At 35.0% G+C, this 16801-nt stretch overlaps 1 protein-coding gene across 4 annotated transcripts in view; it reads left to right on the forward strand.

The window, feature by feature from the left end:
* samd7 (sterile alpha motif domain containing 7) overlaps positions 1-16801 on the forward strand; it is a 66998-nt gene that overhangs the window by 23652 nt on the left and 26545 nt on the right. For 3 of the 4 annotated variants that reach the window (XM_039761102.1, XM_039761076.1, XM_039761086.1), the window contains exons 3-4: positions 7354-7487; positions 13300-13391. Coding sequence is in view for 3 of the 4 variants with exons in the window: in XM_039761076.1 (XP_039617010.1) it covers positions 7354-7487; positions 13300-13391 (226 nt within the window). In the remaining variant the exon portion in view is untranslated. The remainder of the gene's footprint in view (positions 1-7353; positions 7488-13299; positions 13392-16801) is intronic. The other variant, XM_039761094.1, reaches the window with a different exon arrangement.

A 16801-nucleotide genomic window follows, 5' to 3' on the forward strand; every position in this document is an offset into this window, starting at 1 on the left:
TGTTGTGCTACCAAAATATAATTAATTTAATTTAGGAGCAGCCGGATAAAGCCTGGCTATCTTAACTATCACATGCTGTCGTAGTGCAGAATATACCCGTGAAGCTTGAATTGGAAGCGTATGGAAAAGGGAGAAGGAGGTATAAATGAGCATTGACAACTGCTGCAAGTTGCTTTATTTATGTATTTAAACTTGAACTTGAACTTCTGAAGGATTTTTTTAAATGAATTAAAACAGGATGATTATTTCTGTTTAACAATGAAGAGGTGAACTTCACCTGAAATTATGATTTTTCTGTTATATTTGCTGCCTCTCACAGTTGTTCAGTCCTTTTTATTATGCATTGTTGATTTCACCTATATCTGCTAATTCTTTCATTCACTGCTATTTCAAGCACAGGCAAAGCTGGAATAATCATGTAAGTTAAGATTGTGACACTACCAGGTGCCGCACAGCTAGCTGCCTTTTACAAGAGCTCTCTCTTCCTTTTTTTTTTTTCTTTCTTCTTTTTTATAATTATTAACAAACTTATTTAATTATCAAGATTTGGCCTCTGGTCACATATATATAACATCTCAGAATGTGAGATACTGTGAGAACATAAAGTGAGATATATTATGCATTTCCATACTTGGCTGGTAGTACTGAGATTACCTCTTCCTGCTACACTTTTTTGCAGCTCATCCTAAGATGGAAATAATATGGATCAAGGATAAAAGTAAGGTGGAAGGTACTCAGAATTGATAAAGGTGGAATGTTCAATTGCTTCCAAATAAGTTAAATGAACTTTTATATGTCATGGCAATTTCAGGTACTGAGGCATCTGTCTATCGCAGAGATCCAACTTAAATGTCATATTTCAATGCTATTTTAATGCTGGATGTTTTTATCACCTCATATGATCAGAGAGAATGGAAAAGGCAAGAGGTGGACTGGAAATTTTAATTAGTTGATCATTCTGATCCTAGAATTATGTTGACATAACCAGGGAGACATTGCAATGAACCAACTTCAATTAGCATGTTGAATTTGTGGACAGAAGAAGCTGAACTTGGCTTTATTCAAATGCCAATGCCTTTACATGTAAGTCTGCAGTTCAGTTGGACAGATCTGACCATCTTACTTTCACCAATAAGCCTTTGACCTTATGGGTCATTCCATGTCAAATCAACTAATGGCCTTCATACTTCAGGCACAGAAAATACTGGAAAAATTACTAGTTTGTACTCATGTAAGTCAGGAGACACCCTTTATTATTTTTTTTGATGTAAGGTCAATACTCTCCAAGATACAGCCAGTTTACCTAGGGGAGGGGTTGGTGTCGATTTTATCCAGCCTCATTTTTTTATCAAATCTCGCAACTCTGTAGCTCAAGAACTAAACCACCAAGCAGTCTCAAACATTGCATGTTGGTAAATTAATTGGTATAGCATATGACGATCTTAGGTTTGCCAGTGAATAGCTGGGCCTGTACATGTGCCATCTTCAGCAGGGGGACAATTTGGGTTCTACAAGATTTCAATCCTTTACGGCGCAGTGTGTTATCAGTGGTGTTCTTGGTGACTGTGGTCCCAACTGCCTTCATATCATTGACATTTCTTGCATTTCCGAATAATCACACCAATAGTTGTCACTTTCTCAACAAGCTTCTTGCTGATTGTCTCATAGCCCATTCCAGCTGTGTGCTGGTCTAGTCTTGTTCCTGATGTCCTTTGACAACCCTTGACAGCTCTTTGGTCTTGCCCATGGTGGTGGAGAGGGTGGAATGGAAGAAATTGATTCTGTGGACAGGTGTGCTTTACACACATAATAAGTTGAGATCAGGAGTATTTGATTGATTGATTGATTATAATCCGTGTGCCAAACTGTGGGAACCAGAATTCTGGCTGGGTTGTAGGGGATCAAATAATTGTTTCACTCAATGACATGCAAATCAATTTATAACTTTTATGTAATGTGTTTTTTTCTGGATTTTTGGTTGTTATTCTGTCTCTCTCCATTAAAATGAAACTAGTATAAAATTTAGAGACTGTTTTGTGGCTATATAAATATTTACATTTTTTCTGTAAAGTTTTGACTTTCCCTTGGGGACAAAAAAAGTACATTAATCTGTCTATGGTGCCGAAATAAGTGAATTTTTTCTTGTCTGAATGCATTTTATACACAAGTAATCCAAACTGGATGGTTAATTTCATGATTGTCATACTGAAAATAAATATGATTCATTAAATTAAACAAGGTGTTTACTTAATAGAACTGTATGGATTCTGATTAATAAATTGGCTGATACAAAAACAGTAGCCACAGAAGGGCCTTCTAATTTCTAAAGTGAATTGAGGCTACAAATCTTATTCCTTAATTACTATGTATTTGCATTTTTGGATATCCTTTTAGATATACGTTGTTAAAAGTTTCATAACAATGCTCAGAAGAGTTACGTTGGGGTCCATTTTTTCAGATGTGTTATGTTAAAGTAGTTTAAAGAAGTTATAAATGTTTAAAACAAGGCTGTAATGTAAGGTTAGACAGTTGGGGATCACTTCATGATTCATTGTGTCTTGGGAAACTTGAATTGTGGTTTATAAACTGCATGAATGATTCATATACAAATGTGGCCATTATTTTATTACTCAAACTCCTATGTTAAAGCAGAGGACAAATGCTACTAAACTACTAAAAATACATATTTACTGTATAAGAAAAGTAATTTATTTCATATGTCTTTAATTAAAGTGGCATGGTGATGCAGAGGGTAGTGGAGTGTCCTGGTTTCAAACTAAATGTGTGGTGGTTGACTGTATCTGTGTTGACAGCTGATTACAAATTGACCCAGTCTGAGTGTGTGTTAGTAGGCCCTGTCATGTACTGGTGGTTTTTGTTTTGGGCCCAGTGCTGCCAGGGTAGATTCCGGCACACCACAACCCTGAATTAGATTAAGCAGGTTTGAGAATCCTACTGTATGTATGTTGAATGGTTGTTAAATTGTTTGCATGATTTCAATATACAGGTGGGGCCATTTATATGGATACACCTTAATAAAATGGGAATGGTTGGTGATATTAACTTCCTGTTTGTGGCACATTAGTATATGTGAGGGGGGAAACTTTTCAAGATGGGTGGTGACCATGGTGGCCATTTTGAAGTCGGACATTTTGAATCCAACTTTTGTTTTTTCAATAGGAAGAGGGTCATGTGACACATCAGACTTATTGGGAATTTCACAAGAAAATCAATGGTGTGCTTGGTTTTAACGTAACTTTATTCTTTCATGAGTTATCTACAAGTTTCTCTTTGTTTACAGCCATTGACATGCCGCAGAGGTTAACACGTGAGGAGCGGATAGAAATTGTGTTGATGTCTGGTGAACGCAGTAACCGGGTCATTGCAGCAGATTTCAATGCAAGACACCCTACGAGACCACCCATCTCCCATGCTACAGTTAGCAAACTGCTTGCTAAGTTTCGTGAAACTGGTTCAGTGTTGGATTTGCCAAAATGTGGACGCATGAAAACTGTCACTAATGAAGAAACATCAGTGGCTGTCCTAGCTTCATTCAGCAAGAGCCCACAGCGTAGCACTCGCCGTATGTCACTGGAGAGTGGCCCTAGTCGAACATCCCTTCGGCGGATATTAGCTACTCACAAATGGCACCCTTACAAACTCCAGCTACTGCAGCATCTCAACGAGGATGACCCAGATCGGCGCACTGAATTTGCAGAATGGGCAAAACAAAAATTGGAAAAGGACCCTCAGTTTACGCAGAAGATTTTGTTCAGTGATGAGGCAAACTTTTATGTGAATGGTGAAGTTAACAAACAAAACCACCGCTATTGGTCTGACACTAACCCACATTGGATAGATCCCTCCAAGACTGTTGGAACAAAAAAATTGATGGTATGGTGTGGTATATGGGGTACAAAGATAGTGGGGCCATTCTTCATCAATGGAAACCTCAAAGCCACTGGATATGTGAAATTGCTACATGATGATGTGTTTCTCTCTTTATGCACTGAAGCTGGCACGTTCCCTGAGTTTTTCCAGCAAGATGGTGCATCACCACATTATGGGTGTCATGTCCGAGCATTCCTAGATGAACAGTTTCCTGGAAAGTGGATTGGTCGTTGTGGACCAGTTGAATGGCCCCCAAGGTCTCCTGATCTGACCCCCTTAGACTTTTATCTTTGGGGTCATCTGAAGGCAATTGTCTATGCTGAGAAGATACGAGATGTGCAGCACCTAAAACTACGGATACTGGAAGCCTGTGCTAGCATTTCTCCTGCGGTGTTGCTATCAGTGTGTGAAGAGTGGGAGAAGAGGGTTGAATTGACAATCCAACACAATGGGCAGCACATTGAACACATTTTATAAGTGGTCAGAAACTTGTAAAAAACTCATGAAACAGTAAAGTTACGTTTAAACCAAGCACACCATTGTTTTTCTTGTGAAATCTATACTAATAAAAGGCAAAGCCCTCACTCATTCACTCACTCACTCACTCACTCACTCACTCACTGACTCATCACTAATTGTCCAACTTCCCGTGTGGGTGGAAGGCTGAAATTTGGCAGGTTCATTCCTTACAGCTTCCTTACAAAAGTTGGGCAGGTTTTATATCGAAATTCTCGAAATGGTCATAACTGGAAGCAGTTTTTCTCCATTTACTGTAATGGAGATGAGCTTCAACGCCGTGGGGGCGGAGTTTCGTGTGACATCATCACGCCTCCCACGTAATCACGCAGTACATAGAAAACCAGGAAGACCTCAAAAAAGCGCTGAAGAAAACATGCATTATATAATTGAGAAGGCAGCGAAACAATAAGAAGCGAGCGAGTGACATATACAACCATATTCATGAGTTCTGCTACTTCGGAAACAAAGCACGATGTAAACCTACACTTTAAATTAAGTTCATAGACAGGCTGCGCTGGCGTTTGTAATTTAGTGCCTGCCCATATAAGGCCGTCCGTCAGCGGCAATCCAATAGCAAACTGCCACGGGTAAATATTCACGGGTGAAGGACTGTGCTTATGGAGAGGAAGATGAGATGGTCAGGGTGGTGTTTGACACAAACTCAGCGAAACTGCGAGAGAAAGTTTTAAGTGCCAGGACTAAGGTAACATTAAATAAAGCTATGGACATAGCACAAGATGGCACCAGCACAGCTGGGAACCTTCGATGCAAGTACACCGAGTGGCTCCGTGAACTGGCGCAGTGCACAGATAAAAGCAACAGTTCCAAAGAGCTGAACAAAACGAATTACACAATTGAAAAGGCAGCAAAAAATATGAAGCGTCTGATAAGCATATTCATAAATGCAGCTACTGTGGAAACAAAGCACACGGTGGAAAAAGTCAATGTCCCGCTAAAGGAAGACAGTGTAAAAAACCGTGCATGCAGTGTGTCAGGTCTCAGATAAAGAAGAAGACGAGCTGTTTATTGATGCAGTAAGAAGCGAATCGATGAATGAAACCTGTCATCTTTACAGCGATTGACAAACACGGAATGTAACTTGAACACAACACATCCTACAAATACGAACCTGATTGAAAGAAATAATGATAATCAAATCCTTGATGACAGCAACACTCAGTAACACTCACAAAACAAATACTGTATATTGACAGTCATGTTACGTTATTTTTAAAATGTTCCCTTTTCTTTTTCTACCTTTTTTAACACACTACTTCTCCGCTGCGATACGCGGGTATATATATATCCCTGCTCTACATACTCGAATAATGGATACTTTATTCGCCATCAATGATTGTTTTGGTAAAGCCATACTCAGTGTATTCATTAGATGAACGGTAAAAAAGTAAGAGCAAGGGAGGATGACTCATTGAGGCATGCAGGCTGTAGTCTTGCGTCAACTCTATCTGAATTGCGATCACATTTGAAAAAATATATCTTTTCAAGTTCTATTTAGTCCATATGTGTCAAAGTCAAGGGCCGCGGGCCACATCCGGCCCGGCGTGTAATTATATCCAGCCAGCGAGATCATTTTATATACTGTATTATTGTTATTAAAGCCCGGGTATATGAAGCGCTGGTAACACAATAAACTACAGATCCCATAATGCAGCGCTTCAGCTGCCTTGCCGAACACTTACCGCTTACTAGAGTTATTGCGCACTGAGTTTGCACGGCGCTTTGGTGACTTTGAAGAACAAAAAAAGTCCATCTACATGCGGCTCGAACCTTGCATGTTTGGTAGCACATATCTGTGTGAGAAGCTCTTCTCAGTGATAAAGACTAACAAAACAGCACACAGGAGTCGCCTCACTGATGAGCACCTGCAGTCCATCCTGAGAATCTCCACAACACAGAACCTCACACCAAACAGAAACGAACTTGTGGCCAAAAAAAGATGCCAGGCGTCCAGCTCTAAAATGACATATGAGCAAAGACAACTGAATGATTTGATTTGTTATTGCGTAAGAGTGGGAGTCAACCGTTTTAACAAACAGCGTATTGCACTGATCTGAAATAGCTGTGTGTGTATATATGTAGATATGTATGTATATGTATATATATGTTTATATATGTGTGTGTGTATGTATGTATATATATATATATGTATTTGTGTGTATAGATATGTGTATATATATATATATATGTTTGTGTGTGTGTGTAAATATATATATATATATATATATGTGTATATATATATATATATATATATATATATATATATATATATATATATATATATATATATATATATATATATATATGACAACAACACTCATCACTCACAACAGTGACAAAACAATTACATTGACAATCAGGTTACGTTATTTTCAAAATGTTTCCTTTTCTTTTCATTGCTTCTTTAACACACTACTTCTCCGCTGCGAAGCGCGGGTATTTTACTAGTTCCCAATAAGTTTGATGTGTCACATGTGTCTCTTCCTAATGAAAAAACAAAAGTTGGATCCTAAATGGCCACCATGGTCACCACCCATCTTGAAAAGTTTCCCCCCTCACATATACTAATGTGCCACAAACAGGAAGTTAATATCACCAACCATTCCCATTTTATTAAGGTGTATCCATATAAATGGCCCACCCTGTATGTATGTATGTATATGTATATATATATATATATATATATATATATATATATATATGTGTGTGTGTAATATATATATATATATATATAATTTTTTATTTTTTTTTTTGGTTATCATTCCTTCACTATAATGCATAAATACATTTTTAAAAATATGTCCAATATAAATAATCCGGCAGCATATTCTGGTACTTGCATTTTAGAGCTGAACAAGCTTTAGTGTAGGGCAAACAATTTTTATGTTATTATTGTTATGATTATTGTTATTATTGCCTTTCCTGTTAAAGGATGGGAGTCAAGCACCAGGACAACTTTTGGGTCCGAGCAACCAGACAGAAATCGAGGATCTATTAATCTCCAAGAATGAGGAGAAGAAGCAGGAGGAGAGCAATCATCTTGAAAGTAGTCATTCAGGGTAAAGGACTTCTATTTTTTTCAGCACTGGAAGGCAATTGCAGTTTTATCAGAACTGACCTTTAAAAATTTGATTTTATTGAATGATGCATTTAGAACTAACATTTCACAAGTTCTTAACTTACTAGCCCCTATGTTGACTATTAGAAACTATGTTAATGAGCCATATTTCTAATTTTAAAAACACTGTAGTGAAGCCGTTAATAAATGTCAGCTTGTTTTCTTGTATGTTGACTGTTGGCATTTCGATAGTGCTTATATTTATGTTCATAAGTCATAATCTTTGAAATCTGTATAGAGTGCCACAGAAATAATGATTATACACGCAACTAGTAAATTTCAAGCATCACACTTTATGTGGCAAAGTACTAGAAAAAAAATCGTGAGTGTGCTCCCCTTGATTTTCTCGTATACTGAGATAGAGGAAAAGGTCATCAGAACCACTTCCAGTTGCATAGTATTTCTCAAATATATCTCTTGTTTCTCATCATAACTAATTGATAGTAGCGATACACAATCATTTATTTCTATAATCAAACTTTATATTAAAATTATATTTTTGCACTTGGGAAGGTCAAACGGTGGTGAAATTTTTTTATGATTATATATGCACTACCTAGATTATGGGCAAAATATAAAGAGTTATAGTCACTTAAAAACATAGAATAAGTCTTAGTATTATATAGTATTTGTTGCAATAAATTGCTATAGGTAAAACTGCATTTAGCTACATTTAATTATGATAATGATGGCAGAAATAAAAAACAATATATCATAAAATTAAATGTATTACCAAGAACACGATGGGGACGTAGCAGCTTATTGTTCCCACGACATCTTTATATTTACATGGCATGTTCAATGTTTACATGTTATTGTTAAACTGATGATGTATAAATTAAAATCAAATTAATAATAGTTATTGAAAGAATGTGTGTTATTGAATACAGTTTTTAATGTCATGTACACATTTATATTTCCATGATACAAAATATTTGAATGCTTAGTTAAATAAAATACTACTTCCGGTTCAGTAATTTTTTTCAAATTTCGTATCTGTTTGCTTTTTATCATTATAAATGACTATACAAAATTTGAATCATCTATCTATAATTATAACCATATTTTACTTGAAAATTCGTGAAAGTATTCAGTTAAAGTAGCATTTCTGGTTACCAGAAGTGGCCAAAATGTAGATATGATTCCTTATTTTTGATATAAAAGAGGTGTACAAAATCTCATTTACGTAGGTCAAATGTTTTCAAGTTATCTTGTTTACACACAGACACACAAACAGACATAATTTCAGAAATTTTCTGACTTGGGAAGGTCTGAAATGTCAAGATTCATCAAAATCTCGAGGTTGATTTTTTTCATGATTCCTATACTTTATATTATGTACATGAGAAAGTAAAAAACAGACAGGTTTATGAGTGAATCAAAATTTGGGAGAAAATAAACTACATCAGATCCACTGTCCTTTTAAAAAATAAAGTTGTGTTTTAATAGGTCATCTTCCCAAGAAGACTTGCCTTAGGCAATACAAAGTCTACAGTATAAAACTTTCCACAGAATGTAAACTAGTATCCACAGCTGGAGTCAGACTTGTTTGTGCTTGAACACAGCGTAGTTGTCTGTTCAATTTCAGGGGTGAAATCAGTCATGTGGTACTGTAAGTTTCTCTTTCTTCCTTATTTATGTATGTTATACCTTTGTCACTGCCTACCTTTACCAAATCATGACCTACAAAACACATACTAAAGTAGTTTTTGTAATCAGTATGAATTCAAAACGATTTACTTCTGATTTTCACTTCAAATATGGGTAAACTTTGCAATTATTGTTGCTCTCCACAGGGACCTAATGTGTTTTTCTTAATGGTTTCTCCATCTTCTAAAATATCAACTTGCCCATCAAGTTCCTAAAACTTGAGACTTAGAGCTTTTTCTTGAGAGTATATACAATTTATACAATGTTGGGAAGCACAGAATGTTATCCTGATAGCTCTTATTTTATTTTTTTTTGATTATGCTAAATCTGCTATGTAATAAAGTGTAATTGCAAATTTATGTGTGCAATCTATAACCTACAGTAATTATAGGTCGAAATGGTTTATTTGGCAAAATTATAAATTTTAGCATAAAGGTAAATTGGCTTATCTAGACACATTGCCCTCTCTTGTGGAGAGATCCTTTTGTGTTAGTCATTTATTTTCTGAATGCCGCGAAAAGCACAAGAAGAGAGCTGAGGCAAATCTAGAGTCCCTATGTATAGAATAATGCCCTAGCACTAACTATATTTTAAAATGGTAATTCTAGGTAGTGCTCAACAGGCAATAAGCATTTAAGAACAAACTGTCAGATTAAAGAGTCTGAGAAGATGATCCTTGCAACACATTTAGTAGGATTGGTGCAAACGAGAAGCTGACAATCTTACAGGTCAACTTTTTAATCTCCAGTTCATTTCTTTAACATTAACACCAATAATTATTTAGTAAGAGTGATTTAGTTCCATTTTATCTACTGGTTAGTTAACATTATTTGGAATTGACTTCCCAAAAGTAATCTTATGCATGTAAAACTACTGCTTGCCATAGTAATGGAAACTGTCTATTTCCCCTGCTGTCTTAAACTCTAACAAGAGATTAGTAGGGTAAATGTTGGAAGAGGGTTAGCCTGCCAGCTTAAGCACTATTTGTGTAATTACATTTCACCACTGAGCAGCATCATATTGGAAGGCAGATCACTATGATGTCAGAAAAGGGAGGATTCGACAAGAGTGGATGAAGAAAGCTAAGGAAGATCAAATACGTTTGTATTTGAAGCAGGCTGTTCATTTAACACATTTCTATGGTATGGAATGAGCAAGTTTGGCCATTGTGCTGTATTGTGTGCGGATAGCTTGCTTTAAAGTGAAAGTGCTTTATTTTAAGACTTGAAATTCTCACTTGGGAAAATACACTTGCATTTTACTGTCAACCCACAATTTAGGTGAGTAATTTGCCAATTCAAAATTGCCTTCAAATGAAGCATTTTCTATTTTTCAGCTTGTGCCAAAACTCTTTAACTTTGACATGTGCTTTTAAATATTAAAGTAAATTTAGGTTAAAAGCAATGCATAAACTGGCACCAGGGTTGTTTCTTGCCTTGATCTAAACACTTCTGAGACTCTTGCTGGCTCCTTCAATCTAAAACATTTGTAAAGTTTACTGTTGTTTGTCTAAATGTTTCTTTGGAATGTGGTATGCCAATTATAATATACAAAAAGTTATGTTTTTTTTGTTATTTAATCAGAATCAAGTTTATGTGTGTGTTTGTTTTACATTTCAAACCCACTGTACCAGTGGGAAAGGGAGCATTTGAAATGATAATAAAAGATTTAAAAAATGAAGAATAAGTGTGATGTAGTGGTTAAAGGAGAGGAATTTAGATCCAAGGTTGCCAGTTTAATCCCTGCTTCACTGTGTGACTCCGAGCAAGTTTGTAAGCTATCTCAAATAAAGGCATTAAGCAAATATATAATAATAGAAAAATAAATAATATATATAATAATAGAAAAATCATTGTTCATCAATAGATGTCCATTAACTAATAATATTTCTGTCAATAATGCAAGATTTAGACAAGGAACCTTGTTCTTAATATTAAGGAATTGAACACATTTTAACACATTAAAATGTACTGTACTATTTGTTTAACCCTTGTCTAAGTTAGGATGAAAGTTAGCAGTAGGTGGTTTAGAAGAACGTGTTTATATGCAGAGTTTAAAATTGCACACATTCTGTGCATTTTTTAGTAACTATCTAAATAAAGTTACCAGTGCATTTCGTCAGCTGCAAGTATTGCTTAGATATGTACCCTATAGCCTTAAATTCATGATCGTATGCTATAAGTGTATTCCTCCTCACAAGAGCTTTTATTCAGTAGTGACAAAACTAATAATCATAACTTCAATAAGAGTTTACCAGCAGGTAATGTATCCTAGGGTAATGCATGGGATAAAATACAATTAGTAACTAAAAAATACAAATGCAATCTGTGTAACTGTTTAAAATACAAACTCTTAAAGGTTATAAACTCTAAATCATTTGATATCTTTTCTGATGCTAGAAGATTGTCTGCTTGATTTGCATTTAATACATAATGTCAAGAGTTTTAGTATGATAAAGTTTGATATAAATAAACATTACTATGATATTTTTATTGATTTAATTTTTCCTCTAATACAACACAGTTTGGGACAGGTATGGTGTTGTATCAGACTTTGCAATAACCTGTAATCCAGCAGTTTATATTATCAATAGTACATCCTTTAACCTTTAGGCTAGCTATTTGGATATTATATTTGCCCTTTAGTCTTTATAGGAAGTAGAGAGTTTAATCCTTAAGTCTGGTTTAAATATTGCTGTCCAACATAGGATGAATAGAAGTGTGCCTTTAAAACTATTAACATTTAAAGTTCAACACTTTTACTGATTCTGGAAGAGTGACAAACGCTGCACTTCATGGGGTCAGTCACAATTTTTACTTATCTGTTAGCATCAAGTACAAAGACATGATTCCAACAGACACCAAATATTTAATATATTTCCTATAAATGTAATTGTTACTCAAAGTTGTGTAATCAGCAAATTTAAGGTGTGCTTACACCTAATAATTGACTTTACTATCATAAATATAGTATTTTGAGAATTAACTACCTAGACTAGTTTCTGATCCCTTGGAAAAAGTCTAATAAAGATAGTCTGACAATTTTCAAATCCATTTTTCAAATTTGCTTAATCCAGTTACAGGACTGTGAGAAACTGCAGTCTGTCCTTGCAGCATTGGACACAAGGCAGGGCACCTTCTAACCGTAAAGCATATTCATGCATGCATGCACCTTTATTTACTCGTGCCGTGCCAATTTATAGTTACCTGTCTACCTAATTTTCACGTCCATGGAATGCGTGAAGAAAACCAGAATACCCAGCAGAAAAAGCCTACATAAACTGATAAACTGAAACAATGCAAACTACACACAAGTCAAGCTCAGTCTTCTGGAGCAGAGCAACATTGTAAATCACTGCAAATAATGAGAAAAATAATTTGTAAACATTTCATATGATAGGTTATGTGTATTTGCTTTTTCTCTGTGCACATTCACTTTGTACTTTTAGCGGATACAAAGTTTGTGTAGCAACAGCATTTCATACAGAGAACATTCCTGTGGTCTAGCTACAAATACTTTTTTATGACCATTGTGTGTTGCTTTTGCAAAGTCTTAACATATCTCTTAGAAAGACTGTAATGACTAAAAATTCAAATATTGAGTGACATTTGACAACGAGCTTGTGAATGAAAATGTTATGTGCCATATTTCTTGCAGGTACCATAATTCTTTATTTTCTCACCATTTAAACAATAGCAGACAGTATACTTTTAGTGTGACACCGATGTACTAAACAGTTTGACCTATAAAATTTGGTGGTTTCCTAATCTGCAAAGGCTTGAATGGACATCTAACTGATGTGCTGTATATGCATACTACAGTCTCTATAAAACTTTTAATAGGTAAAGTAATGATGGCCGATTTTAGTGGAAATGTTTTCTAGACTGTATGTGAAGTATGTATGAAAATAAAAAAATAAATTAATATAAATGGAATGATCACACAAGCTGCACAGTGGAAGTACCTGTGCCTAGATTCAAAGTGCTATTCATTGCACCACCATGCCAAGCAGCTTTTAGATATTGTTAAAAAATGATGATTGGAGGTCAAACAGTAAAGATTTATTTTTCCATGCTTTTTTCTTTCTCCATTACATCATTTAGCTATTTTGATGGAGTCATTTTGAAAGTAAAGAATGATCAAGAAGAGGCAAGTGTAAAGAGGTATCTGCCAGGGAGTCTTTCTAGTGCAGCTGGTGAGTATAATGGAAAGTATGAGGGGCTATCAGTCAGAGTTCTTTGATAATTTGCATAGGTTCCTTCATTCCAGAAAATTTTAAATAGCAACATTGATTAAAACAAGCCCCGGGTTTACTGAGGCAGGTATTAGAAAATTCATTCAGCTCTTTATTTATTCACATTTTTATTACTTTGCAATGTTGTATTTTTCAGTTTAACCAATTACTAACCTGCATGTGCATTTTCTGGGTTACAGGAGTTTCTCCCTATTTTATTGTATGTAATATGAAATTATTGTATTGATAAATGATACATACTTTGCAGTGTCAAAATGCTAATAAAATTCTGCAGATCATTCTAAATTAATTTTAAAAGAAAATACATGATTACATACATGACACACACACACCCTCATATTATGTAAATATTTTTTGAGATCAGTTTGACAGAGATTATGACCATGATTATTTTAGAAAAGTCTATTGCAGCTTTGCATCTCTTTACAATGTGTTGTTTTCTCATTCATCTTTACAAATTAGATTTCACTCCCTCATGTTGATTAAAGCTACAGGTGAATGGCATTTATTTTGCTACCATTACAATGTGATTGGTCTGAGGTCCTTGTTGTTACTATGGCATGACAGGACTGTAGTGTTTTTTTTTTCTTTTCTTTTTTTAATCCTATCCTGTACCTGGATTAACTGCACCCCCCAAACCGATGCAGAATGTGGTAGGTTTTTCTCCATAAATTCCATTCTTTGTGGTGTACCTTTTATTATATAGGGTGGTCCAGATCTAATTATGCAATTTTCATTACACTATAACTTATTAAGTTTATTACATAGAAAATCACCCAAAAAATCCCGGACCATCGAGAAGTGTGCGAACTGATGACATGAAGAATCGTCTTTGCGTCGAACTGGAATCGTCTCTGCATAAATCAAAGTCATCCAGACGATCTGGATCTGCATGATTAGATCTGGACCACCCTGTAGATCTTTACATATTCTATAAAAACCTCTGCATATTCACATAATACCACAAACACAATAGTGCTCATACTTCAATAATGGCAGTTATTACTTGAGACAAAAACAGATATTTTGTCTGATGAGGCCATAGAATATTTGGGTCTCAAAAACATGCAGCATATCTTCTGTTAAGATGTAGCTAAAGAATGTGTTTTTGTTCCCTCCTTGAATAACAGCCTCTTGTGTAACAAGAGATGACTATAATTCTCATAGAGCTGCCATTGGCTTATGTCTCCCCTTTAATAAAATTCTTTTTGTCCCTAAAACTCCATAACATTACGAAGTGTGCATTTTTCTGCATAGACTCACGGTTGTGACATAATTTTTATATTTGTTTTAAATGAATATTATATTTCTGTGATGAATTATTTAGGTTATTAATATCTTTTTCTCTTTTTACACCCTTATCCTGACTGGTGATATTTAATAATGTACAGTATATACTTTTTAATATTTTTTTATTAAACTTTCACAAGGAACATTTTGTAAGATTGATACTATTCAACACAGACACATGCATCTAATTTGTGAAACGCATTAACTATGCTCACATGGATGGTATTCGTATAATTAAAACATACATTACTTTTAAAACCATTGTCAAATAGGTGTTTAATAGCAGAAACAAATATAGTCAATTATTTTCACCTTTCTTTATTCACAAGCAAATTAGAAGGATCTGTGGAATTTTGTTTTAACCTTTATATTTTAGAACTGTATATGTTGTTTTAACAAAAAAAACAAAACGCATACATTGGTTTTTTTTTTTTTTTGCACCAGCTCTACTTATTACAGAGTAATGGAGTGCCAAAGCTTATCGTTATGCTTCTGAATGGGGAGACATGGACTTGGGGATAACATGATGACTGGGAATACTACTCTGGTCCCAAGAGACTCCAATTAAATCAGAGTCTATATTCCAACAAAATAAAAGTCGGCTATTTTTTATTTGTGAGTTTGAAAAAAGTTAAATATTTCCCTGCTAAAGTAGACATCTTATGCTGCTCTATGGGGTAGCTTTTGTCCAGTCTCATGTACTGTAAAGAGGTTGTTCTTGATTAGTGTGTATGTATTTTCTTAAGCCTCTTTTCACCCTGCAGACCTATCTTGTTTTATAATTATTATGCCTTTGCACTAAATGCCGAATGCTAGCAACTACTGTAAGTGGTGCTTTATATAATCCGATTGGCAGGAGTCTTTTTATAAAGGTGTTTTCAGGACAGGGGTGGGAGACATGATTAGCACTTGGTGTATGGTTCAGGATACTTAGAAAGAGGGTTTGCTGAGGGTAAAACTCCAAAGCTTGAGATTAACTCAAACACATCTCTTTAAAGTGGTGTATAGCCAGGATTTAGCTAATAGGATTTTGGGAAGTAGAGGGAGGGGGGCTGACAACTTGTATCTATGAGTTTGTTTTCAACAGATGTCACTGGCAGACTTTGGACTAACAGAGGATTAGCGTACAGCAAGATTATTTGTTTTCCATAAGGAACTGTGGGTCACTTGTCAGCATAAAAAAGGGATGAATCAGATAATTGCCCTTCTGGTCGAATTTAATACTTACAAAAGCCGTTGAACACTGCTGCTCAGTAGCTTGATCATGATCTGACAACCATTATCAGCTTTTTCCTGGACATTACATCCTTAGTCTCATCAAGGCCTTCTTTAATTTATGCAGAGCCAACATCTTCAAATATAATTCATGCAAATTATTAGAAATGCTACAGTACTGAGGTACACTAAGAAGAAAAAGAATGTAAGTAAATTGACATGCTACTCCAAACGAAATTCACCAGCATTATTTTAATGGAACATATTTTACAGATTACTTGGATGATATAAGATTTATAATTAATTTACCATGGTCTAGAACAGAGATGTCCAAAGTTTCTTGGCTAATTGGCCAAAATGTAACTTGCAAGAGCAGAGGACCAAACTTTCATACCAATTAGAATGGCTGGTTGTATCTCTGTCTATTTATGTGTTCTAGATTGTGTCAAACTAGATTAGTGGTAATGTTGTAGATAGTTAGTATTTTATTTGTCCCAAGAAGAAAATTAGCTTTAGCTTTTTACCTAAAGGAGCAATTTGACAAATACCTAATGTGTCAGTACTAAATCTGTTCCCTTTGGTAAAACTTTCAGGCTAATTAACCTGTCACTAGTTAAACTAAAAATTATAACAAAACACTGACAGCTCTTATTTTCTGTTTTAACTTGCATAGTCTTGAAAGTGTTCTAACCATGCAATTCTGCCATGTCCTGTACCACATCTACAGTGAAGCAAGTTACAGTTTGATATAAGTTTAAAAATGTTAGCTTTATCAGGAGTTTACTTAGCAGACACTGAAAGAAATTTTTAATGAGCTCTTCTATGGAAAACTACAGTACCTCTTA

This window comes from Polypterus senegalus, chromosome 1 (assembly GCF_016835505.1).
Source record: "Polypterus senegalus isolate Bchr_013 chromosome 1, ASM1683550v1, whole genome shotgun sequence".
Classification (NCBI taxonomy): domain Eukaryota; kingdom Metazoa; phylum Chordata; class Cladistia; order Polypteriformes; family Polypteridae; genus Polypterus; species Polypterus senegalus.